The sequence below is a fragment of the Grus americana genome, chromosome 7 (assembly GCF_028858705.1).
Source record: "Grus americana isolate bGruAme1 chromosome 7, bGruAme1.mat, whole genome shotgun sequence".
NCBI classification, from domain to species: domain Eukaryota; kingdom Metazoa; phylum Chordata; class Aves; order Gruiformes; family Gruidae; genus Grus; species Grus americana.
The window spans coordinates 7006913-7032390 of record NC_072858.1 but is presented as its reverse complement, the minus strand read 5'-3'; the positions used below and the strand labels follow the sequence as shown (position 1 = coordinate 7032390).

The 25478-nt window shown below is 39.4% G+C and overlaps 1 protein-coding gene and 1 non-coding gene across 4 annotated transcripts in view; both read right to left on the bottom strand.

The window, feature by feature from the left end:
* Positions 1 to 4006: 4006 nt before the first annotated feature.
* Positions 4007 to 25478, bottom strand: part of EIF3A (eukaryotic translation initiation factor 3 subunit A) — a 34141-nt gene continuing 12669 nt past the window's right edge. Inside the window, exons 10-23 of one of the 3 annotated variants that reach the window (XM_054831222.1) lie at positions 24699 to 24815; positions 23534 to 23719; positions 20420 to 20767; positions 19784 to 19888; positions 17908 to 18021; positions 17508 to 17630; positions 16505 to 16658; positions 15288 to 15472; positions 13201 to 13289; positions 8897 to 9619; positions 8676 to 8866; positions 7171 to 7345; positions 6573 to 6742; positions 4007 to 5296 (exon numbers count right to left, since the gene is read on the bottom strand). In XM_054831222.1, coding sequence (XP_054687197.1) covers positions 5055 to 5296; positions 6573 to 6742; positions 7171 to 7345; positions 8676 to 8866; positions 8897 to 9619; positions 13201 to 13289; positions 15288 to 15472; positions 16505 to 16658; positions 17508 to 17630; positions 17908 to 18021; positions 19784 to 19888; positions 20420 to 20767; positions 23534 to 23719; positions 24699 to 24815 — 2922 coding nt within the window. In that variant the 3' untranslated portion in view covers positions 4007 to 5054. Of the gene's footprint in view, positions 5297 to 6572; positions 6743 to 7170; positions 7346 to 8675; positions 9620 to 13200; positions 13290 to 15287; positions 15473 to 16504; positions 16659 to 17507; positions 17631 to 17907; positions 18022 to 19783; positions 19889 to 20419; positions 20768 to 23533; positions 23720 to 24698; positions 24816 to 25478 lie in introns of all 3 variants that reach the window. The other 2 variants (XM_054831223.1, XM_054831221.1) reach the window with 2 other exon arrangements.
* Positions 25022 to 25154, bottom strand: LOC129209078 (small nucleolar RNA SNORA19). Its single transcript, XR_008577976.1, has one exon. It is a non-coding gene; the product is annotated as a small nucleolar RNA SNORA19 (small nucleolar RNA).

Below are 25478 nucleotides of genomic sequence, written 5' to 3'. Positions count from 1 at the left end.
TCTCTTGCTCAGCGGGGCATGCACCACGGGCTCTTCTGAGCTTCTACAAGTTAGATACGTTTGGTGTTTTGACATCTGGTCCACATCTGTCTCCACCACACGTTAGAATCAAGCTCAAGTGCGATGCTATGGGAAGAGAGTTCTGTACTTTTGTTACCTCCTTGTGGGAAGTTTGAAGATCAGTGCATACATGTTAATGCAGTTGACTGTTACTGGACACAAAAGCAAGAAAGATGCCAGAAAATCTTTCTCGGGTCTTTTCTGAGGGGTAATTCTGGCAGGGCTGGATCCCCAAGGTGTTCCTGGCAGTGTTTGCAGTGTGCCCACCTCCCCTCCCTGCTGCTGTGTAGCAACAGCCCTCAATGCCTGGAAAGCCATCAGGATGCCGGAAGACGCCCTGCTTTGGACCGCACTGGCCTTTTGCTGTGCCTGTTTCTTCCCTCTGCCTGCGTAAGAGCAAATCTGTTGTGTCAACGGGCTCTGCTGGTGCCTGTGGCTCCTGGCTCTCCTCTCATCCTACAGGTGTACTTGCAGCCTTGCTGTGGAAAGGCTGAGAGCTGCCTGTTGCAGACACTACATGGCATTAGGCAGCTGATAAAGTCTTAACAGGTAAGGTGGTAGAGTAACAGCTTCAAAAGACCAGTTGGGGGGGGGGGGGGAAGAACCCCCAAACTATTGCAGAGAGGAGACAAGATTCAGAATCAGCAACAGACAGCCTGAGAGCAAGTTACCTCACATCAACATTCAACAGGACAATTTGCCCTTTAAAGTTTTACAAGTCAGTGTCTTACAGGGACTGAACCTTCAAGGATGTTTTGGGTTTGTTTTTTTTTTCCTAAGCAAGCTTCTGCAATTTCCTGTGCACCAGCAGCATGCTCCTTGTGGCACTGAGTAAGCAGAAACATGCTTGTTCTTGGTCACTCTGAAAAGCTCATTACAACAGAGTGCTTATAGTGTTACTTTGATTCCTTAAATACTGGAAAGCACTTAGGTTAGTAATTGAAATCCTAGGAACAGCACCGTAGCTTCATTTGAAAGCAGCCCTGGTTGGAGCTGTTATATGCTCCACAGAAGAGGTCTAAGAAAAGCCAGATATTTTCATTCCACAGGCATCTGCAAATCAAAATATTATGGTCACTTGTTTAAACCAAATACTTTGTCTTCAGAAAATCACTTTATTACAGAGAAATATCCCTATGCAGGCAAGCGATGGAATCTTTTCCATAGTGGTATTTTGGTAAGAGGAGCGAACACAGTATTGGATAGCTTATCATCATCTTCAGCTGATACTCGTCTTGGCAAAAAGCAAGCTAATTAACAACTACTTTCAGATGCACAGATAACTTGGTCCAGTTGAAGCCTGCACTCATGGGTAGTGGAAATCCTATCTGGACAGTGTTTGCTCCTAGCCTGCTGACCAGAGTGCCTCGGGGCTGTTTTGCCATGGGACCGAACCATGATGGCTATAAAAATGTCTGTCCTTCCCATAGATGTGCCAGTGTGACCCACCAAATGCATAGGTTAATATATACTGGACATAGTCTGCTAACGGTCATAGGGGGAGGCAGATAATTACTTCTAGTATGCCTGTTGTCTGGGCAAACAGAAGTGATTGGCTAAATACGAGGAAAGATGTAGCAAACTAAGTGGATTGTCCTGCCCAAGAGCGAAAGGACTAACAAAGCTTCAATTGCAGCATGGGAGATTTTAATTAATAAAAGCAGTGGAATAGCTTGTAGAATCTCCATCTGACCATCATTAAATGCATTAATAATTATTTTTAAGAGGAGGACCAGACAAAGTGTAGAGCATTTCAGTTCTCGCTGGTCCAGCTATGGTGAAATGGGAAGAATTGGGTGTCCCTGTTACGCTGCTCATGTGCTGACTTCTTGCAGTTGTGCAGTAAACCCCACAGGGTGGGCACTAGTGCCTGAGTAACAGGTACACTGTGAACCTTGCGATCCACTGACCCAACACCTTTACTTTGTAGGCTTACACAATTTAACAGCACCTTCTAGTTACAGAAGAAAAACTTGCTGACAGGTAGCAGTTCCCGTCAGTGGCTGCAGCCTGTGGATGCTAAAGCAGCATCCAATGCATTCAATTTACAGCAAGACAAGAGTTCCAGCACTCTTCCTGTGTAAGATTGCCTCCTGGCTGCCCATCGGTGTCCATCTAACCAAGGTCTTGATGTGTCTCAGATATGGCTCTGCCACAGCAGAGTGGCACCACTTCATTCACTGCCATGCCATTTCTCTTAAAATACTGATTATTTTTTCATATATATTTTATTTTAGTAGAGAAACTTTAGAGAAAACATAATTAAAACATCTGTACCCTACTTCTGCTGAGCACTCTGATGGTCCTCAGCCCTGCCCACCAGCTGGGGGTCAGTCTGGGCTGCTCTTGGAAAGAAACTGAAGTGTTCATCCATTTAACCAGCAGCCTTAAGTTCTGCTTCTAAATACTGCATTTTACAGCTTATGCTTTAATTCTTCTAAGGTTCACTGAAAATTCTAGATGTTTAATTGAATGTGATTATACATCAGTGCCTGACAGAGAATTCATTTGACTTCTTCAACATTTTGAGGTGACCAAACTTTGTGCTGATGTATGATTATAGCAGTAGATGGAGATTTTAGTGGTTGGATTTGGTCAATAATGGGTTTTGATCACTGTAGTTAGTATTCTGTCTAAAATGATCAAGCAGTAAAATAAAGACACTGGCATCTCTGTAAAGCTCATTTCTTGCAGATCTTTTCTCAAGCTGCCCAGGTTTGGGAACAGAGCTTTGGCTGGTGCAATGATTGCTAACCTTTATCCCCATGTAAAAATGGCTTTGTTTGTTTGGATAAAATTAAAAACGTGTACCTGGAGGTATAATCACCCTTTACAATCTCCCTACTGACCGGAGAAAGGCAAATGCTGCACCCATCTCCAAAAAAAAAGGCCAAAATTCTTGTACCCATTAGGATGTTGCATCCTAGATCCCAGACCACAGCCTGTAGCTGAAGGAAGAGTGTCCCCCTCTACTCAGCAGACCTCATTGTGACTGCTGCCGGCAGTTCTGGCTCCCTCACCCCCCGTACAAGGACATGGCACACTGGGCTGAACTCGGCTGCAGGGCCAATGAGATGGTCAGGGCAGGAGCACCTGCCCGGGAGGAGAGGCTGAGAAAACAGGGCTTGTTTAGCCCAGAGAAGGGAAAGCTTTGGGGAGAACGACAGCAGCCAGCCAGCACCTACCAGGAAAGTACCAGGAAATGAACCAGCAGCAGGAGGATGAGACACAACAGGTAGAAGCCAAAAAAAAAAAAAAAAAAAAAAAAAAAAAAAAAAGAGAGGGTTACACTTTTTCACTGTGGGAGCAGTCAAGCGTTGGAAGAGATTGCCCAGAAAGGTTGCAAGTCTCCAGTCTCCATCCTTGGAGGTTTTCAAGACCACACTGGAGAAACACGATTCTGAGTGACACAGTCTGACTTCACAGCTAGAACCTCCAGTGTTCTCTTAACAGGAACAACCTGTAATCCTGTGACAGAGAATGTAAGGACAGCAACTAGTAGCTGAACAGCAGCAGCACCCACTATCCTGAATCCCGAAAGCGCTCTCCGTTACTGGAGAGCTGCCATGCTCTAGTTCCATCCTTCACAGGACTGTATGAGGCACAAAACTACCCCAAAAAACTATTTTTTAGAAAAGCCTACTGCTCTGAGGGAATTCTGTGACTCTGACAGGCTCCAGAGGCACAAAAACGCAGCCTTCGAAAGATGACTATAAGAACAAGTTTTTCCCCTGAGAAACCTACCGACCCCGGAAAGCTCAGATAGGCCAGGAGGAATATTACAACTTTTGCTCACACGTTAAAATTAAACCAGGTTTCTCAGGAAGGAACCATCCCAGGCGTTCTCACATTCTTTTTAGCTGGTGCAGAAACAGGTATGCATCCAGAAATGAATTGTTAACGGACATCGCAGGAAGTTACTAAAAAGTCAAGAGACTGTAGCAGCTAATTCCATAAGTTGTTTATTTATCATTGAAGAAACACACAGCAGCAAGTTCTGTGTTGGCTTCAGTATGGTCAGAGAGTTAATCCTTGTTACCATACCCCAAAACTGAAGTCAACACAGCCATTACTACAAATCACTTTTTTGGAAAGGGAAAGAATTGACCCTGAAGACAAAGAATTGGGGGGAAATTCAACAATTTCTCCAAAACCACACATTTTAAATATGACAATATTTATAAATCCTTGAAAGGCATGAATTATCCAGTAATGGCAAAAGCAATTGTGCTATTGGCAACAGAAAATACATAGCTGTATGCTTACCAAAACACTTAAATTGTAAAAGCTTTAAGTTTTGTGGTTGTACACTGTGGCAGTATACATCACTGGAACAATGACTGCAAAATGGCCTCACAGGCGTTATGTGTTCAAGTAAATCTACAGAAAATATCCCAGTGTAGCTAATGCTCATCATGTTTACTGTATTTAATTCAAATTTAAACAACTTGCTGAATTTAGATAGTGATAAAATATATCTCTCAGAAACCGCCTGCCCTCAAAGATACCCATGTAAAAGAGAGCGCTTATAGTTTTCCTGGGGGTTTTTTGGCTAATTATGGAAATTGATCTAGCTCTGCTTTTTCAGTAATTCCACTGTATGAACAGAAGTGTTTTCAAATGCATGTTCTGTGACAATAATACCCCATTCCCAATTAAGAAAGACTAAAAATAAAAAGGTCAGCCTGTTTTGGTGCGAGATAGAAGCATTAGTCAAGACAGCTGTTGGGCTTGCTTCTTTTTATTTTAGCAACAAATGACCCATGAAATAAGCATCATTTGAAATTTCAAAAACTGGCATTCAATTTCCAACCTTCTGCTGTGAGTTTTGTGCATGATCAATCTATATGAGTAAGTAATTCAAGCTCATGCTTTCATGTTACCTCAAAACATTTGTTAAAGAATTCCAATTCAGAATGTTTATAAGCACAAATATAATCCGTGGATTCCATCAAATCAAAGCTAAAACATTGGTTAAACTCTGTGATTTTCACCTAGCGTCGTACAGTGGTCCACCCCTCTTCATCTGTCTCATTTTTAGTACGGCGAAGGGGTTCACGCTCCTTTTCTGTTTTCCAGGAACCCTTCTCCTTCTCCCCATCTCTTTCTCGATCTTTCGATGCTGGTGGGGGAGCAGAAGCTGGAGGAGCAGCAGGAGCAGGGGCTGATCGCCGAACTGTTTCACGTTCTTCTCCACGTTCTTCTCTCCTATCATCAGCACGCCGCCACGAGCTTGCTACAAATACAGAAAGACAATAGAACAACCTTTGTCATGCTCCACCAGCAGTCTGCAAGAGTTTAAACAAACACTCCCGGCACCCACAGTCTGATTTACTGATTCTCAATCTTGCCAAGAGGTAATATGATGATGACAGCCAAAGGCACAGTTTAATTTTATAGTGAAGTAATGGACAGGAACTACTCAAGCCTCTTTTCAGATTCAAGATTGTTGTGAGCAACCCAAGTGTCATCTTTAAAACATGGTAACTGCAATAAGAATGTTCTATTGATGTACATGGGCTTATGATGTAGAAGTGTATTCTTACATTATCAGAATTAAAAGCACAAAAGCGTCTCCTTAGAAATGACTGAACCCTGAAAACAGAAAAAAAACCCCTTAAAACACTTGTGGAAAGTATTCAGGTGTTCATTGTCTCAAAAGACGGCAAATTTCTCTTCAGCCAACTGAAATCAAGAGGTATAAACGGCACCAGATCACACGACTCCACTGGTGACAGCATTCACCATCTTTTACTAGATGAAAAATTGTTTGTTTCCACCAAAAGAGAGTTAAGAATTCTACCCCAGCTACGTGTCAAATACCAAACCAGTCAAACACCAAAACGTTCCAGTCTGCTCCCCCAGACCCGCTGCCCAACAGCCCCCTCCCACCTTCGGGGAGCGCCCACACTCAGGGCAGAGACCAAATGAGATTCTGAAGGTGAGAAGGCCAGAACTGGCAGACGTGGTATCTCAGGCTAAATGTACGTGCTGTTACTGTATTTTTAGAACATAGCAAAGGATTAATAAATGTACATAATTAAAGCAGGTTAATGTATGTAATTATGTTATGCAAGTATGTTATTCATCAAAATCGATATCGGTAATAGTGTGAAACCCATAAGGCCTGGTTTGGAAATATTTCTCTCACGTTTTAAAGGTTTTAAGAAACCAGCCAGAAATTACTTTCTGGGATGTCTATATTGATAATTTAAGTACAAGAACTTCATTCACCCTGAACGTAATCCTGCTATGAAAACTGCATACTTAAAATGTTATCCTTCTACTGCAGATATGAAATGCTGCTATGGTAGAAAAGAGTACAACTAAAAAAAGTTACGATTCAGGGAGGAATTCTCAATTATGCTAAAGCTTCTTTCTATTACTTTCCTTATGCAAAGGGAGTTTAAGTGGCTGAAAATACAACTGATTCCCATTTTACCACATCCTAGCACTGCCAGAGTAACACACAGGGCCTATGTAAGCCTTTAGGACCACTAAAATAGACGTACGTTCTTCACGGTCAGATCTGAGTGGTGGTCCTCTTCTGAGGGGTGGATCTCTGTCATCAGTACGTCGATCTCTCATGTCACGACCACCTCTGTCCCATTCTTCACGACGACTTGAATCTCTCCAGCTAGAAGTTTCCTCCGCTGGTCCTCTTCTCCAACCAGCGTCATCCCTTTTGTCATTCAAAACATAAAATAAGACTAAATCCTAAGATTTTACCTTTGCTATGGAAAGAAGCAATAATATAACACAGATATTTTCACGCCCAGTGGGTCTCTATTTAACATATTGACATACTTCCAAAAACTTTTCTGGTTTTGTGGACCCTAACATGAAATTCTCTTTATAACAGGTTAAAAATAAAATTAAATGCAGTAAAGCATTTTGGGATTCCTTCTGTAAACAGTTAACGTCGTCTTAAAAATAACAAAACCAAAATGCCACTATCCATTTACTGCCTTGAAGTGCTTAATTTCATACAAACCAACCACTGTTCCTGTCACTAGGCGATGTCACAGTATTTCTTTATCAGCAGGGCACCTTTTTTTTTTTATTTTTTAACAGAAACATTCTAGAAGTATTTAAACAGAGAAGTCAAACCTGGGACGCCTGAAACGATCATCTCGATCAAAATCTCTCTCTCTGTCAAATTCTCGGTCTTTCTCATTTTCATCACGATCTTTGTCTCTATCCCATTCACGGTCTCCAGGAGGTCTGGAGTCCCGGGGAGGCCCCCAGCTGTCCTCACGAGCCTTTTCTCGTTCTCTCCATCCCCCTGTAAGAAAGAATCACAGTCAAAGGAATTTGTGACTTACCTCTGGTCTCTCAGTATAAAAAGAATCCTTTACTTCCCTCACAGAAACTGGTTCTTCAAGTTTTGATCCCTGAGGATCCAACTCAAGATGCTTATAAGAAGTATGCACGTAGAGTGGGAGCCATAGACAAAACACTGTAGAAACTGCTTAATATAAAGACAGTTAATGTATAGCTCATCTACCAGGACTGCCTGTAACAGTTTAGCAGAGCTGATTACACTCTGCATTTCAGTCAGAAACCACAAACTCCTCAAGGGTCTCGTGTAGGAAGAAGTAAAAGGGGTAAACTCAGCAGATTCCTTTGTGAAAATCTACAAGTGATGAGATTTTAGGCAAGCAAATTTTTAAGCACTTGCTGCTTTTTAAAGCACTACTTTAAAATATAACTATTGTTTACCATCTACTTACACAGTGCATCCTGCAATACCGTTCAGTATTTATGAATGGGAGTTCTTTATGATACAGCCTGCTTTTTCTTTAAATAGGAAAAAAGACAAAGCTATTGGTGCGAGAGTATCAAGATTTATGGTAACTTTTTTACGGGTTTGGATTACAGAATTAGCATCTATAAAAGTTGATATGGTGCCTGTGAATACATAAATTTGAATAAAAAGAACCAGGAAATCAAAATCGTATCTAACATTTAAATGCCATCAACAGCTCTGAAAAGAATCAGAAACAGTTGTAGCAGTCACCATCAGCAAGACTAAAGATGAGAAATAAACTGTACAAGAACAGGGTAATTCAGATTGTAAGGGACCTCAGAAGGTCACCTAGTCCAAACTCCTGCTCAAAGCAGGATTTTCAAGAAAGGCGGACACAAAAGCAAAGAAGGAATGGTAAAAACAGGAATATCTTTGTACACAAAAAAAGCTTATCAAAACCAGGCCCGCTTGAATGAGGTACCAAAATCCTCCTTAGAAGGTAAATTTCAGACATACAGAGGGGGCAGGGAAAGAGACCAAGGTGTGCTAATCTAGGGAGAGTGTTTCTCTCCCATCAGAGCATTCAGCTCTCGTATTTTGGTTTTGCACATAGGGAAGCTACCAGCGTTACTATGTGACCTTTAGCTATCTTCCAGGCGAGCAATAAACACTGCTGCATTTTTTTTTAATTCAACCGAATTAAAAGGTTTAATTATGCTAAGTAAAGGAGTGTCCACATTCACCAAATTAATCCAGATGGTTTCAGAGTTGATTCTCCCACCTCTGGCACCAAGTACATTACATCCATTACCTACTAGGTTAGCACATGCTTCGGAGGGAAGATTATTATATTATTATATTTTACCTGGTTTACCAAATGGTCTCCAAGGACCTGGCCTTGAATCATCACTGCTACGCCATGGACCCCTGTCATCATCTCGTCTGGAGAGCCTGTCATCATCTGCACTACGCCACGGTCCCCTGTCATCATCACGCCTTGACATCCTGTCGTCATCCATCCCGCGCCTGGGACCCCTGTCGTCATCCATCCCGCGCCTGGGACCCCTGTCGTCATCCATCCCGCGCCTGGGACCCCTGTCGTCATCTGCAGCACGCCAGCTGCCCCGGTCGTCATCCAGCCCACGCCTGGGTGGCCTGTCATCATCCAAAGCCCGTCTGGGCGGCCTGTCATCATCCAAAGCCCGTCTGGGCGGCCTGTCATCATCCAGCCCGCGCCTGGGTCCTCTGTCGTCATCTGCTGCACGCCAACTGCCTCTGTCATCGTCCAAGCCGCGTCTGGGTGGCCTGTCGTCATCCAAAGCACGCCTGGGTGGCCTGTCGTCATCCAAAGCACGCCTGGGTGGCCTGTCGTCATCCAAAGCACGCCTGGGTGGCCTGTCGTCATCCAAAGCACGCCTGGGACCCCTGTCGTCATCCAAAGCACGCCTGGGACCCCTGTCGTCATCCAAAGCACGCCAGCTCCCTCTATCATCATCCAAACCACGCCTGGGCGGCCTGTCCTCATCCAATCCACGTCTGGGCGGCCTGTCCTCATCCCCTTCACGCCTGGGTGGTCTGTCCTCATCCCCTTCACGCCTGGGTGGCCTGTCCTCTGTTGATTCCATAGAAGGACGTTCCTTTTCTTCTGCAGCACCACGTCGGGGCAGATCATCCCCTCGTCGGGGCAGATCGTCTCCTCGTCGGGGCAGATCGTCTCCTCGTCGGGGCAGATCGTCTCCTCGTCGGGGCAGATCGTCTCCTCGTCGGAAAGATCTTTCATCATCTCTTGCTTCTCCTCGTCGCCAATCTCTATAAAACCATAGGGAATGAGCAAAAAGTAGAAGGTGACATCCAGGAAAGCTTTACATATTAGACTGACAGTATCAAACCCCTCAAGGCCATTTCTGAATGTATCCACGTGATATGTGGTTGCAAACACATTTAGAGAGCTTGCAGTTTTCAAATCCACACGTTCTAATTGCCTTCACTGCTGTGGGAATGTGGTAGGTTACCATCCCTACAGCTTCAGTGAAGACTGAACAGTTTATTATCTCCTTCAAAGCTACAGTTTGAAGGGGATAACTACAGTCCCCTGTTGGTTATCTGCTGCAACACAACAGAGAAGAGGTTAGGCTTCTACACCAAGCCTAATTTGACAAACTCGAGCTAAATTTCTAAGAACCAGTATTAAAAAACCCACAACCATCAAGTAGGTACCCCCCTTCTTCATGCATGTGCACCCCTACAGCCCAATCCCTGTTTTCATGTGTTCTGGCAGAGTTCCAGCCCAACAGATTGGCAATACTTTCACTGACAAGCACCCACAACTAGATATGGCAGGACAACACAGTGAACTTGACTCAATCCACTGCTACTGCCTGAGAGCAAGCGGGGCGTGCCAGGCTCTGGCAGGCTATCGGTGCTTGCACCGACTCTCCTTACCAGGATGGATGTGGTAAGTAAAGAATTGGTATTTTCCCTGGGCTATTGTCATCGGTTCATCTTTGAAATATGTTTGGATTTGTAATGCTGAAAAGATCAGACACTGCTGAACAAGAACCTTCCACTCTTGTCACTTCTCTGGACACACTGTTTAGTTTAATGTCTACAGATTTAACACATCGATTTTGACCATAAACCTTGGCTTTGTCACCAGATTAATTTCTTTATTTCAGGAAATTAACCTTCCTAAGATATTTCCTCAGCAATAAAAAGCAATAAGCAATAGTACATCATAGAGATGTAGTGGTACCTGCTACTTGGCAAGAGAAGAGAAGTTGCACTGGCATTGAATCTCATGGATTCAAAAAATAAAATCAAAACCAAACCAAAACAAAAACAACCCCACAGGTTTAGAAATCCACTATGCTACTAAAATGTAAACAAAAGAACAGCAACAACTTGCTACAAAACAACAGATGTAGGACTCCAAGAGGTGAGAACAAAGAGGCGACAGTTTGTGACAACTCAGCATCTCAAGAATTTCAAGGAATTATGAGCAGCACATTTCCTAGTTTTGGAATAGTAAGGGAGAACGTGATTACCATTGAGCTGTGAGAGAAAAACAAGGCATGGAGATTGTTAACTTCCATTTAGACTCAAATTGGATAATCTTCTCCTTTGAAAAATCTGATTATTTTGATGTAAGAGACAGGTAGAGAAATGGTTGTAAAGTTCATCAGATGAACAAGTACTTAATTCACTCATACCTTAGGTACTCTTTCAGGGGTTTAGGATTTTTAAATCTATTTTAAACAGTTACTTTTAAACTATTACTATAATTTTTAAACTATGACTTGCAGGTGAAATTATGCCTCTGTTTTTTACATTTTTTCCTCATCTGACAACTTCAGTGTTCATATTTCAGCTTTTGTCCTTCTTTCCCTCTTAGGAATCCTAACTCCCACTTTAAAAGTTTACTGAAATTACGAGTCAAACAGCAGCTGGGGATTGCTGCATAGTACAATTGGTTGCTCTGTGACTGTAAGGACCTGTGTACCAATTTGGCATGTACGTCAGGACTGTGCCGTTTCTGTGACAAATTGTCTCTGAGACAAATTTTATGAGCTTCTCTCCTTGTACTAGCATCCATAAGGACTTTTTAATGCATATATCCAATGGCTGTACTTACAGCTAGATACGTGCTGCAAATTACATCTGATGCTCTGTCCTCTGTTACTGCCTTTATCACTCAATTCAGAAATACACTTAGGAATTACTTTACTCAGAGTTAGGTTTGCACTCCCGTGTTTGTATCCAACACATTTTCCCTTTAGGGTTAAAATCCAACTGAAGGTAGATTAGGGGCTACTAAAGAATGCAGAATGACACCTCCTTTCTGCAATTATGTCTGAACATCATCTTTTTTACTTTGTTATTTCCTAAGTTCAGCACAAAGAAAATAATTGAGAAACATTTTTACTTAAAATTCCATAGAGATATTAACTTTGACTGCTATCAGTATTTCCTTTTAGCATTGCTCAGTATATTCCTTTTAGGAAAAGAAAGAAGGCAAGTTTCATAGAACACGCTACATAATAATCCAAAATATGCCTAATTTTAACTCCTCAGGAGTCAGCTCAATTTCTACAAAAGTTGAATGAGAAATGAAGACAACACCACTTATTCAGAAAAACTCAGTGCTATAATGATTCAAAAATGAATACGGGTCACCTGTATCATTCTCTGTAAAAAAAATGTCACATTGAAGCAGACAAATAGATAGATTAAACACTTCTCCAATATGTTAATAGCTAAGGCTTCATCCAGGAGTTCCAACCAATTTTTCATTTTGTAATTTACAAGAAAGTGGATCACTACCAAGAATGGCAACACAGCTTTTAAGGAAAGACTGAAAGACTATTTTGTTTATCGAGAGATCATACTCTTCCGATAGTTAGAAGAAATTACTAGAGAGAGAAAGAGTAAATTAATTTGCTTCCACTGGAGTCAGAGTAAGCTGTAATGGATTTAAATTGCTGCACTGGAAATTAAGGTTAGACATTTATAAAAATCTATCTATGTGGAAGGCTAATTAAGCAATAAAACATACTGCCAATTGGAAGAAGCAGCAGTATCTCCATCAGCACAGGCTTTTAAGAACAATTAGACGTGCAGCATCAGAAATACTTTAGGTACAGCTCATCCTGTTGTGGAGCAGAGGGATGGACAAATGTTAAAAATCTCATTTTCTACAACTCTATAAACAGTCTTCATTATTAGTGAACATATCTAAAACCCCTAAAATAGATAGATGTGAACAAGAGTTGTTTGTGGTTTTGTTTGGGTTTTGTTCTTTTTTTTTTAAATGCAAAGTACCTTCACAATATTCTTCCTTCAGAAATCCTTCTCTGTTCAATGCAGTCTTTCAGAATTTTGGTTTAGTTTATGGCACATATTTTCTGCTCTGGGACTCACTCTGGGACTTGAATAGTTTAAGACTCTGAATTTTGACTTTGTTATTCTTATATATTACTGTCAGTTTTCTAACTGGAAAATCTCAAACAGTTTCATCATCCAGGAACCCCACATTGGTTTGTCATCCTTCCCCATTCTGTACTTATACAACTGACACCAGTGTTTGAACAGGACAGAAATTTTTAATTTAAAAAAGAAACCAAGCAAGTTGTTTATCAGATGCAGAAGGTGACTGCTAGCTTTCACACATCTAAGCTAAATAAAACAGGAATGTTATCTGAATGCAGTTCCAAGCTAAAACCTCTCTCTCATTCTGAGATCCTTACAAAGCAATTTTTTACTAGAAGGTTAACTTTCAGAGATGTAAAGGTGTGAGATATGACTCAGTTAGTGCAGCGTTAGCGGCAGCAATAAAAAGGGAGCCTACACATTTTAAGCCCAATACAACGGGTGCTTAGTAACCCAAAGATTACCTTTCCACAGGTGCTCGTCGCCATTCAGATTCTGTCTCGCCACCTCTTCTCCAGGAGCTTTCAGACTCCCTGTCACCCCAACGAGATTCCTGTATGTCAAAGGAAATTAGGAACATTCTCTCTGAATACTTTAAAATGAAGGTTTTCAACATATAATTTACTCCTTTCAGAGCACGACACGCCATTAAAAACGCACTTGTTACACTGTAGAGAACACTGAACTATTAGGAGTTTGAATAACTTAAGTATGGTCTTAACTATTGTTTCTGCTGGAGTTTAAAAACCAGCATGGTTCCCTTTCTGCCATGTACTTTACTAGTAGGGTAGGATATATGCAAATACATGAAAATGTTTATGAAGAAGTGTATGAACAACAGCTACAGTGAGCCATCGCTACCACCTGTTAACACAAAAAAGAGGTTCCAACAGTTTCACTTGCCTGCTGCTTAATGACAGTAGGAATGAATTAAAATACTTACTTGGTTTTGTGCTTTCTGATCAGTTAAGAAAATGTAAGTGAATAAACTAAAAGCTCTCTGAAACTAAAAGCTCTCTGTAGCAGAGACCATTTTCTTCTGGGTACCTCAATGCACAAAACGGGTGAGGTATTTGTGACTTACACAGGTTGCTCAGATGCAGGGCAGAGCAATAATAATTTTATTTTTTTTTTAATAAAGGTGAAATGTCTCTCCCTGTTGCTGGACAAAGACAAACCATTTAAACTATTTCTAACACAGTTGTTTATTCCTTAATGCCACCGCAAGAAACAAGTTAGCTAAACCATATAAAATGGGTAGGGGGTAATGGTTTTAAACTGAAAGAGGGTAGATTTAGACGAGGTATTAGGAAGAAATTCTTCCCCGTGAGGAGTGCCTGTGGTGAGGCACTGGAACAGGTTGCCCAGAGAAGTTGTGGCTGCCCCATCCCTGGAAGTGTTCAAGGCCAGGTTGGATGGGGCTTTGGGCAACCTGGGCTAGTGGAGGGTGTCCCTGCCCATGGCAAGGGGGTTGGAACTAGATGGGCTTTGAGGTCCCTTCCAACCCAAACCATTGGAGATTCTATGAAATACCTGATTTCACATAATCACTCAACCTCTGTATAAAAGGATATTCTGGTTTTAAACCACTCTTTGAAAAGTGCTTTTATTTGCCAAAGTCTACGCTTCAGTATGGAGAAATACACAGGTTGTGTAAGATCTTGTGTATCCACTACTCCACGAGTGTCTACTTACATGCTTTTGAAATGACCTCTACAAACAAGGGCAAGCAAAGAAAGAATCCCAAAACTGCAAATGTAATTTTTCAAGTGGTACAGATCTCTCTCAGAGCCCAAGTCAGCTTTTCCATATAATCAAGTGCCCATGGCTAGGAGTACCCCTTATATGAAAAATACCGGTGATGATTATTTAGCCAATAGATTATCAAAACAATTTACACAAGCTCTGATCACTTATCTTCATAGTGTTACCCTATGAAGTATGCATTAAACAAAGACAATGGCTATGGTCTTATCAATAAGCTCTGAAAAAGTGGGAGCATAGAAGGTTTGTGGTACTCAGTTACATTCTTTTCAATCACTAATTAGCAAATAACTTTCACTCTGTTTCCTGTTGGATTGGGATGATGATTTCCCCCCCAGACTTATATTTGTAAATGGGAAGTTGCACGCACCTCTTGTTTTTATGTTTTATGTTACTGCATATTTCTTATAAAATATAAACTATGCTTTTATGTTTAGTCTGGGATTTTCCTAATTCACTACAATTGCTTCCAATACAGTTTTCCTTCTTTTGTGTTAAAGAAAATTTTATTCAATATTCTTTTTACTCTTTATTTGTTTAGTTTTTAAACAAACAAAGCTTGGAGATCTCAGTAGTTTCCTTGTTTTACTTTATTACCAAACTACAGATTCCAGATCCTGATAGTGAGCTGAAACTAAGTGACAATAATTTAACTATTAAATTAGCCACTTACGCTACAACTTAAAAAAAAGTTAACCTACAATTTCATAATGCTACCATGTTCTGTTCAATGATCTAAAAGAGAAGGAACAGTCAAAAAGAAAACAAACCTGCAGGCAGTACCTACCTTTCTTGAAAACGGGTCATCCAGACCTCTCCTTTCTTCTTCTCGACGACGCTCTCTTTCTTCTATCTCCATTTCTCTTTGACGTTTTTTCTTCTCCAGTTCTTCTAGTTTTTTGACACGTTCCTGGTATTCACGCTGTTCCTGCTCACGTTTCTCACGCTCAATGCGTTCCTTTTCCTCACGCTCTACAGTTGCAAACATAAACAGAATGTATTACCGATATAAATTCCGTTACTTTGCTGTATCCACAGAAGGGTTACAAAATATAATCTCTCTCCTTCGACTCCTTATTAAAAAAAAAAAAAATCCAAGCATTTCACAGGATGTGTTTAACTAACTGTAGAACCTGTTTTCTGGAAGTATTCTAACTCAAAAGCAATAGGAAAAGGAACCCTGATACATCCATTAATGTGACATCTTGAACAACAGCTAGAGAGAAAGGAAATAAAATGTTCTAATAGCTGTACATTAATCTGATGTACAGACCACAAGTGTGCCAGCTAAAATATCAGTGACTACCTCAAGCATAGTAGAGGATCCCTTCCTTAGAAAAGGTCAAACAAAAAAAATCAGCTAGCAGTGTCAGAAATTTGATATTCAGGACTGCTTGGGTTTTGTTTGGTTGGTTTTTAAATATTGCACTATTATGAACGCTGATACATAAAATCTTCATCCACCAAGTGACAAGTAGGACAGAAATTTCCTTTACAGGACACCTATGATCTCTTAAGCCCTGAAATAGGCTACTGGACAAAGCAGTTCACAAAGGTGTGCAAGTCACAATTCTTGAGTTCTTGATCTGACCCCAATGTTCCCTTTCTATTCTCTTTTAAGATGTTCACAAACAAGTGGACAGAACTCAAACTAAACAAAAAAATTGAGTCTTTGATTTCAGTCATTAGCCTCTCTTACTTTATCTCCTCCTTTATTCATGTGTGGGAGAAAGGAAGGGCAGGAAGCATTCATTTGCTTTCATTTTCCCTTCCTCCTATAAAGCATTACCTTCATCTCTGTGCTGCACAGGTAAGCATTCAGAAGGTGCATTAAGTAAAACGTAAAGGTACATTGTCTAATAGCAATGAGCACAGTCTTCACCACTGACTGAAAGTGACAAGACTTCCTCCGATATTGTGGAACAGGGAAACCAGAAGTTAGCTGCATTTATCTGGAATGGGTCAAGGATGTAAAGGATAAAATAATCACATTTGCAATTATACCTTTAAGCAGCTGTTCTTCCCGTAATCTTTGTTCTTCTTCCTCCTTTTCTCTGTAATAAGTAATGCGCCTCTCCTCTTTGCGTTGTTTCTTGCGTTCCTCCAAACGATTACGCCTCTCTTCTGCTAGCCGTTCCTGGAACTGCTTGAGTTTATCCTGAAATACAAAGGTAAACATTACAGTTTTGGTGTTTTCAGGTGTAAGAGCTAGACAGTTACACAAATTGCTAAATAAAGCTGCATAGAAACACAAACCAACTGCAGCATATTAACAATACATTACCTAAAATTACCTGTATTGTTGCAAAGAATCATATGCAGTTACTTAGCTTACTTTAACAGAATACCTCTTTTGCAGGTTTTTCTCCCTCCAAACCAGTTCTTACTACAACATAGCCAAATAATCAGAGCTATAAACACAATCAGCAAATGTAGAATTTTAAAAATTAAGAGCAAGGAACACAGGCACAGTTCCTTCCCTGCCCTCGTGGTCTAATTCGTTATTAAATTTTGCAAACATAAAACATAACTTGAAGTTCCAAATACTTGGACTATCAAAATAATTTCCAGATTCAAACAAAATATTAGAAAAAACAATAGACAAGTATTTCTATCTATTTCTTAGCTTCAAAATTATTGTCAGTATTATTCCATCACCACAGTAAATCCAAGTACTTGTACAGATACAGCTGGCTGATCATATGATACCAAATGATCTCTTACTAATAGCTGCATTGAAATAAATAATTTACCTTTTATTTTCCATATAAGCTATTCCAGAAGTTGGCAAAAATTCTAAGTGATAATATCAAGGAATGGGTGCAAGAATATTTTATCTATTTTTAAATTTATTTTTTTTTTAGTCAAAGCAAAAAATAAACAACTTCATAATTCTGAGCCATTCTAGATACAAATTTGTTTCTAGTTTTCATGAAGAATCACTGGGTCACAAGTTTAGTTCCTCACTTTAGGAGAATATTTTGTTACAATATCATATCTCATGTACCTCATAAACTGTTCGTCGTGATGCTTTGAGCCTGGCTTCAAATAAATCTCTATCTTCCAACATCCTTGAGAGTCTGTTCTTATGCTCAAGGGCTTTCTCGCGCTCCAACTGCAAAGTGGTGATCTAAAAATAGATAATACAAAAAGTATTACAAAGTAAAATCTTACTACATAGATGCATTCAATTTACCTTAGCCACTAGAAAGGGAAATTATCTTTTCCTCTTTCAGATCCTAGACAGAAGATACTGCTGTCCACTAGCACAATGAAATTGCGAAGCTAACACTTCATTCTCATATCAACTTTTTCCCTTCTTCTCTTGGATTGAGCTGGGAAAAAAGTGCAAAACCAGTTTTCATTCATCGCTAATGAATTTTATCACGTGAACAAAAAATTCTTACCCTTTCTTCTTCCTGTTGCTCCCACAGCTCCATATCATGCACTCTTTGCTCCTCATATGCAGTCTTTATTAAAGGAATTTCTTCTAAGCGCTTCGCTCTTTCAAAATAGTCGATCTAAATAAAGATAACATACCTTTAGCACGTCATAATGCAAAGACCAAATCTGGAAGACTCAACCTTCAGCATCCCCCAAAGAAAACCCTGATATCTGGAGACTTCTCCAATATATCTATTATTGTTACATAAGAACAACCATGTTGGACCACATCAAAAGTCCACGTAACCAAGAACCTGCCTCTACCACTGGCAACTAAGTGCACTCCTAGGCAACGATGCAAGAATAGAGGCAGCCATATACACAATACTCTCTCAGCATCATCCATTTTCAGCTCCTGACATTTCCTGTTTTGAAGTTTTGTATTTAGCAGGCATTGGTGCATTTCTCCTCTTGTCCTTTTGAACTCAAAAGAAGCACGTACTTTGAAAAGAACTCCTCTGTGTCTATGGCTCACAGCATGAAGACCCACCTTCTACCTACAAACAGTTCTGAATATGGCTCCTACTAGCTTCATTTGATGCTTCCTAGTTCACTATCCCTTGCAGTGCAAGAACAACTGCTCCCATCATCAGCTGTTAGAACAGCTACAGTCTTATAGACCACTACCACATCCTGTCTCCAAAGTCTTTCAGACATAGTGGTACTAGTTTACACAGACATTTCTCTCAGAGAAGCCAATCCACATCATTGGTAATTCTTGTTGCCCTTCTCTCAGACTTCCAGTTCAACCGCATCCTGTTTGAGCTAAAGAGACTAGAACCGCACACAGTGCTCGAGATGCAGAACCACCAAGTTCTCATTGCTGACTAAGAATGTTAAGTTTGGAGCCTACCATTTAACATGTGACGCTAAAGATTGGGGGATTTTTTCTTTCCACTTTCCCTACACAAAGTATTTTATATCTATGTAAAATGAACTTCATTCTAAGACTCCTCCTTTTACCCCACAGCTGCTAAGTTTGCTGTGGTGAAGAAGTTTGTAAAAAGCTTTTTGAAAAATCCAACTTAGTTACACCAACCAGACCACCCTTACTAATATGTTTGTTTTGACAGCTTCAGATAACTCCAAGAGGAAGCCCTGGCTTACAATTCTTTTATAAAAGCTGTGCTGACCTTTCCAGGTAGATCATACTTACCCAGGTGACTACTAATTCTACTGTTTAATGTATTTTCTGCTACTTTGCCCAGTACGAGCACCAGGTTTACAGGCCTGCAGCATAAAAGATCCTCATTGGAACCTTTTTAAGTAACTTGCCACTTCCTAGTATCAAGCCAGTTTTAGGTGAACTGAATTACCAACTGTATCATATAACCTCTGTTTCATCCTTTAATACTGTTGGAAGTCCTGAGTGAGTTTCACCTTGCCCAGGTTATATATTTCTATTTACTACAACAACATCTTCCTCTCACTTTTATAGTCACCCAAGTTTCAGCCATCTAGAATGGCTCCAGCAGTGGAATTTCCTCTGTTTCAGTGAGAACTAATGCAACTAATTAAATTTAGCTTCTCGGTAATGGTCTCACCTTCTGTGAGCATTTAATCTTCTCTGAACCTTTTCCAATTACAAGTCTTCCCAACTAAGACTCAGTTCGCATAGAGCTTAAGGGTCCATTTTCAAATCAACTCCTTTAATTAGAACAGATCTGTGCACTGATACTAGAAACTCAGTTGGTTTTTAACCCATTTACCTTTTTTTAGTTTCATACAGTAACATTTTCAACACCAATATTATACATGTACATATCTATGTACCAATACGGGAGTTCACAATCACTAAGCCTTGCATAGACACGGGTTTGTACCCTTCCTACTTTGTACCTTTTTCTCCTGATTCTTCAGACGTTCCTGAAGTTCCTTCTTTTCTTTTTCAAGCTGTTCAACTTGTTTAGCCATAATGAAGTCAGGATCCAATTCTTCAAGATCCTACAACCAAGTAAAGTTATCGATACAAAATAAACATTTTTGTTACAAATGTGGTTTGTTTATTTATGTAAGCTTCTCTGCAGTTTTCCCCTTACCTTTCAAACTAACTTGCTTCACAAACATTCTCTTTTCCTCTCTTTCGGGTATCTTGTATTTTATTTTTAAAAAACTCTCTAAAGCATTTGTATCTTGATTTTTAATTGAAATGCAGTCCAGCTACTACAAAATTTGATCTGCGTGTCTATTTTATATTTCAGAAACAAGGGGGGGGGAAACAAAACAAAACAAAAACCAGCTGGACTGAATTCCTCCAGGTAAAAAAGGTCCTATCCAAACTCAGAATTAAGGTTTACTTACACCGTTGAGCAAATTAAAATACTTAAGTGTCAAACTGTCTCATTTTTAAGACAGACTGTTTATAAGACTAGTTACAGTATAAAACTAGTAAAAACCATGAAATTCAGGCAGCCTAGCAATGCAACACCAAACCATAAAAAAACCCCCCTCAAACATCAATAGTAAGTTGTCTACCTCAATATCAATATCTTTAAATGCTTTGGCTCCCAGTTCAGTCTTTTTAATCTGCTCCAAGCGCTCACGAACAGTCTTCTTTTTGATTTGTTCATGCTCTTGCAGGATACGCTCCTTCTCTCTTTCCTTTGCCTCCTGGCGCAGTCTCTCTTCTTCAGCTTTCCGGACTTTTTGTAATTCTGCTTCACGTTGTTCCAGTTCCTCTTTTTCACGCTGAATGTTCAAACTTTCAAGGCGCTCTTTTCTTTCCTCTATAGTTTGACGACGTGCAAGAATACGCTGATGCTCCTTCCTTGAATTTTTTAAGAAGGCAGTGACTGCCAGCTGATGTTGCTCTTCCTTCTCTTGCTGAATTTAAATTAAGAATAAGACAGTGAAGTATACAGCATCTCTTTAAAAAGGCAGAAAGCATAGCAAATGCTTATCAAAGAAAACTCAAAGTTAGTTTCATCCCCCAAACTTGCTAACTACATGGAAATACAACTGTATGGCAAATCTAATCACTCATCCAAGAGGCATACAAGGTAGTATCAACTGAATAGAACCATGTGCTCACAGAGACAGTTGTCTTTACAAAGACAATATTCTGCAACACATCTTAAGTATGATAGTTTCACACTGTTTCTGTCCAAAAATATTGCACACCTGTATGTTACTGATATTTAAGACTCTAACTGAAGGGGGGGTGGGGCGGAATCTTGTTTATGTCTCCATGTCTTAGCAAGTATACCACCACATGTACGGTATTTCACCAAAGTTCCCTTTTTTTTTAAAGTTTTGGTTTTTTCCAAACCAAACTAACATAAGAGAAAAATATCCTACTTGATACAAAGCACTATCTGTGAGATGATAAAAACCTGCTGAGTCAACAAGTTAGGTATAAACACTGTATATAAAACTATTTAAATTACATGATAAAAAGTACTAGACTGTTAGTAGCATATAGACTATTCTTTATGTAGTCTTCTCACATCCCCACCACTCTCCTCCAGAGTACCTATACAGTTTTTTCTAGAGATCCACGCTGTGCACATGAAGAGGTATAAATGTGCCAGCTCAGAGCTGCCCATTTTAATCACTCCAGCAAGCAGCAAAACATTGCAGCCCCATCAGCTCACTACGCTCCCACACAGTCATGCTGCTCTTGAAATGTGAGCTAGCTCAGAGGTATTTTTAGTCATCTGTCACTTCTAGGGCAGTCAACAAAAACACTGAAAACGTCCATAGTTTGTTGTAGATCCGTAAGCATTTAAAGATAAACGGAGGTGCCAGAAACACAAAAAAGAAAACTTTAGATAAATTTAAAGATTTTGTGAATTATAACAAATTTGACACAAACTGAAATTTTTTAAACATCTGGAAAAAGTGAAGTTTTGATCTGAATACTGAAGACAAAAAGGATATAAACTTGTTCTGTAGCTTCTCTAACCACACAGATCAATATTAACCTTGATACTGTACTCCAATTTTACAAGCGTAATTACTAGCATTTATGTCTTATTCAGCTAATTGTACTGTCATAGCAAGTATAAGACTATTTATAGTTTCTATCTATGAATGTACAGACAAAGCATGGGGGTTTTTTTCAAACCAACGATCCATCTAATACCAATCACTAATAAAATTTTTTTTAGGGGAAAACATACATGAAAATATTTTTATCTTAAACACTATAATATCTTAAACCAGCTAATATATGTTCAAGCTAACACAAGTAAGCCAGCATTAGGTGTCATGGTTTGTGTGCTATTATTTTCAGAATATTACTTAGTATTTTAACCTGTGTAAAGAATCCAACATGGACATCTTCCTATCGGCCTTTTTTCTATATGGAAAAATTATTTGCTATGTTTGCTATGAAATCCTCCATGAACGTAACACAAAAGAAAAAATTACCACTGCTCTTTTAAGAGAAGTGAAGATTTAACTCGCCACAACCAAAGCATGCTGGAAATCCGAGAGTGATTTACACCTTGCTCCAAAGGGCTCTGGAGAACCTGAAATGTGAGCTCATCGGTGAGTCCGACCTTGAAGCCAACAGCCCCAGCGAGGAGGACAGGGAGTGACAAGGACAGGTCAGTTCTTGAGCTGTGAGATCTTTTGTTCATGTTTTTAGATTCCACTATGAAGTTACATTCCAGGTTCTTCACAACAGCAGTTTCTCCAGGAAGAATGAAGAAAGCAGGCTCTTGGATTTTCAAAAATGCATGCAAAATTTTTAAACAAATCCTAGCTCTCTAGGCCCATCTATGGGTAAGTTATTATTTGGTATATTCTAGACCTGACATATTCAAGGCTGACAATTTAAACTCAGGCCTTTTGTGTACATTTTGACATCATTTTAGTCATGATCAAACACTAACTAGTTGGGTGCATTAAGAATGATTTATTCATCTTCACAAGCACAAATAGCTGACTACCACCACCCTGAAAAAAATGAAATGAAATTAAAAGGTACATCTCATCTGAGAAAATACAGTCATTAAAATATAAGCTTTGGTATAAAGTGTTATTATCTTACATTTCTACTTAATCCACAAGTATATACAAATGCAGCCCATCATTACTGCCAAATTGTAACAGAGATTGTTACCACAATGCTCTGAAAAACAGAGCAAAATTCTTCTGAAAAGAAACAGACCTACAAAAGCACCAATCTCTACCTACTCAAATCCTTGCAATAACATGTTAAATTCATCACTGGATAGCTCAATGCCTTTCCTATGTCAAGGAAAGGTAAACCAACTCCTTGGTGTAATATTAAAGTATGATCTCACAACTTCAAAATAAGCTTGTCTTGCTAAACCAGAAAATTTACATTTATTAGAACAGGCGAGTATGTAGCAGATGCAGAAGGATACTTTGTCATTAATAAATACATCAATGCTACACTACATTTGTATACATTAACACTTCAAGGATCAATTATTTGTTCTGAAGGGAGGGGACAGCAGTAATAATACCAATTGCCACTACACTGAAAACAGATTACTGGAACGAGCAGTTGATCAAGACAAGCAAAAAATAACAAAAGGCTGTAAAAGGGCAACAGATAAACATCACACAATGCACTTGGGGGAATGTCAAAATTTCAGAAGAGTTAAAATGACTTACCAATAAGTGAGGAGGCTTAATGACTGCAAGAGCCTTAGCCAGAGCTGAGGACATAGCAGTCAACTGATTTCTAATTTGCTCAGAAGGCATGCTTTGTAGTTGGGGGCCTAGTGGAGCATCTTCTCTAGTACTGTAATTCAAATCTGAGCCAAAACTCAGTGTCCGGGTAGTATGATCAAGGCGAACCTTCGCAAAACAAAACAAAAAAAAGGCTTGTATTATTCATTACTTTTAAATAACTCTGGCTATGGCCAATAGGAGACAACAGAACCTCTAAGCAGAAATTACTTTCTAAACCAAAAGAAGTTTTAGCTATACCAGACCATGAGAAATGCCAAATTAGTAGAAGAAAAATAGCACTGTAAATACAATTTTGTTTACTTTCCATGTTTTATTTAAAAAAAATCATCACTGGAAGAGGCCAAACTTTCAATGATTCTATGAAATGAGCACTGCAAGACAAATCATTCTTGCCTCTTCCTCCACATCAGCAATACATGAAACCAGAATCCTGACTTTAATGCAGACAATTTCAATGCATCTAGAATATAAGCTAAAGTTCTGTGTTAACCTAAATGCATTAACTCACCTTTATCTAAAAACTGCAACGGATAATTACTAAGCAACGTCAACTAAAAACTACTTGTATCTCATCACCAGCTTAAACATTTCATTATAGGCTGTCATTCATTCTACACAACTTTACCAACAACCCAATCTTCAACAGCAGCTGAAATGTCTCACATTGGTGGTTTACTTCAACCATTTGGTTAGACAAAACCCAACATCAGTGACTGCTAGCTCTTCAGTCTTGCACAGCTAATTCAGCATAGTCAGAAATTCGCACCCGTTTGTCAGACTTGCCTCAGAATGTTCTGGACTTCATGACTGGGGCTCACAGGGCAAGTTTCACCAAATTTTATTTCAATTTTTACTTCTACTGGACTTACATTAATGGTTGTTGACCTAAATCAAAAATACACACCAGAATGCAAATAATCATCAGTTCCTAATACGCTGTCACATGCATCATTTTCTCTAGTTTCTCTCCATCTATCAGAATCAATTGTCTTCCTTGGGATAAATGTCAACCAGTTAGTTTTCATCCAATGTAATACACGGGAATCCATACATCATTTCAGAGAAGTCTTTTTACAGCACTTACTTGTAAGTCACAATGTCTGGCTGCATCAACAATACTACGTTCCAGCTGAAAAGCATCAACAAAGGGAACCAGGGTAGCCAGACGAGAAAATTCAATGCTTTGATAAATCTGGGCCACCTGTATGTGAACAGAAACATCAGGTATTTTTCCTCATTAAAGAGAGAACAGAAATAAAAGTTGTTGTATGGGCTCTAAAGCTAACTTAATAAATTGCAATAAATTAATGCATACATATTAATACAGTTACAAATACTCTTTCAGGATTTTATTTCCGTACTGTATTCAAACTTAACCAAAGATTAAATGCCATTCCTGAATGGCTTCTTTGTATGAAGGAGACTGGCAGCAGTAACTACATACAGCTATGCTGCTAATTAGCCTTCAACTATTTCTTTAGCACATCAGAAATAACACTGCTCGTCACTTGTAACGAAAGCAGGTCAATGAAATGTGCATTTTATAAAATACCTAGACACACAGAAAAAAAAAAGCCAAAATGAAAATATCCCACCCAGACCTTACTCCAAAAAAAAAAAGTTTTAAGAAATGATTAATTAACTTAAGATATCACAGATCCATAATGAAGAACATCTAGGCAAGAGACTACGCCACTTTATGCAACTACTATTAAGTATAGTTACTACGGCTGTACCTAAATGATGTACAAACCTGAAGATACAGGTTATATACCGGAAGAAAAGTATTTCAAAATCATAACAGTCTTCTATTTGATGGAAAAAAAATTACTTCAGCATTCAAGTTTTCAACTTAATGTTCTTC